The sequence below is a fragment of the Mesitornis unicolor genome, unplaced genomic scaffold (genome assembly GCF_000695765.1).
Source record: "Mesitornis unicolor isolate BGI_N332 unplaced genomic scaffold, ASM69576v1 scaffold32326, whole genome shotgun sequence".
NCBI classification, from domain to species: Eukaryota; Metazoa; Chordata; class Aves; order Mesitornithiformes; family Mesitornithidae; genus Mesitornis; species Mesitornis unicolor.
The window spans coordinates 9,567-10,272 of NW_010192211.1; the positions used below are offsets into that span (position 1 = coordinate 9,567).

The following is a 706-nucleotide window of genomic DNA, read 5'->3' on the forward strand; positions in this document are numbered from 1 at the left end:
CCGCCGGCCCAGCCGGTGCTGTTGGCAGTGGGTGGAGGGGCCTTGCTGGCACAGGCTCCCCTGGGCAGCAGCTTGGCCAGTGCCGAGAGGATGTCCACGTCACGGAGAACCTTCTCCAGCTCCACCAGGTCCTCCAGGAGGGCGCGGAGGCGGTGCTGGGCGGCCGTGCTGTTCACCTCGTCCAGCTTCAGCTGCAAGGATGAGTGGGAAAGGGGTTCATTCGTGGCTGGGGTGACAGGGACCTGCTTGCCAGTGGGAGGGGACCAAGGGGGACCCCAAACAGTGGCCAGGACTTGTTGCCATGCACATGCTATCAGACTGCGGGAGTGTGGGGTCTTGTTGGGGGACATGAGATGTCCCTCAGGCAGGAAGGGTGATCCTCTGTGGGCACAGGGGACACATCACACTCGGATGAGGGACCTCAGAGCCAGCCTTGAGGAGCCAGCCCTGGGCAGAGGAGCCTGCAGGGACACGCTTGGGAGATGCAAGGGACACCCAGCCCCATCCAATTGGCAGCATCCGAGGGGGTGCTAGGAAGGGGAATCATGTGGGGTACCCCATGGTGGGTAAAAGAGTGATCAGGAGAGACCAGGCCATGCAACAGAGCCCCCCATCCCGGTGAGCAGGGACATGTCCTTGCCCCACAGCCCACCTCACATCACTGGGATGCAACCAGAGGGTCCCACAGCCCCAGTCTCACCCTGCT

At 63.5% G+C, this 706-nt stretch overlaps 1 protein-coding gene across 1 annotated transcript in view; it reads right to left on the minus strand.

Annotated features, from left to right (window-relative positions):
• Positions 1 to 191, minus strand: part of ABCA2 (ATP-binding cassette, sub-family A (ABC1), member 2) — a gene marked incomplete at both ends in the record, with an annotated part of 9,686 nt that extends 9,495 nt beyond the window's left edge. Inside the window, 1 exon segment of the mRNA XM_010187011.1 lies at positions 1 to 191. This exon segment is cut by the window's left edge and continues 19 nt beyond it. Within this exon segment, the coding sequence (XP_010185313.1) occupies positions 1 to 191 (191 nt within the window).
• Between the last annotated feature and the right edge of the window lie 515 nt (positions 192 to 706).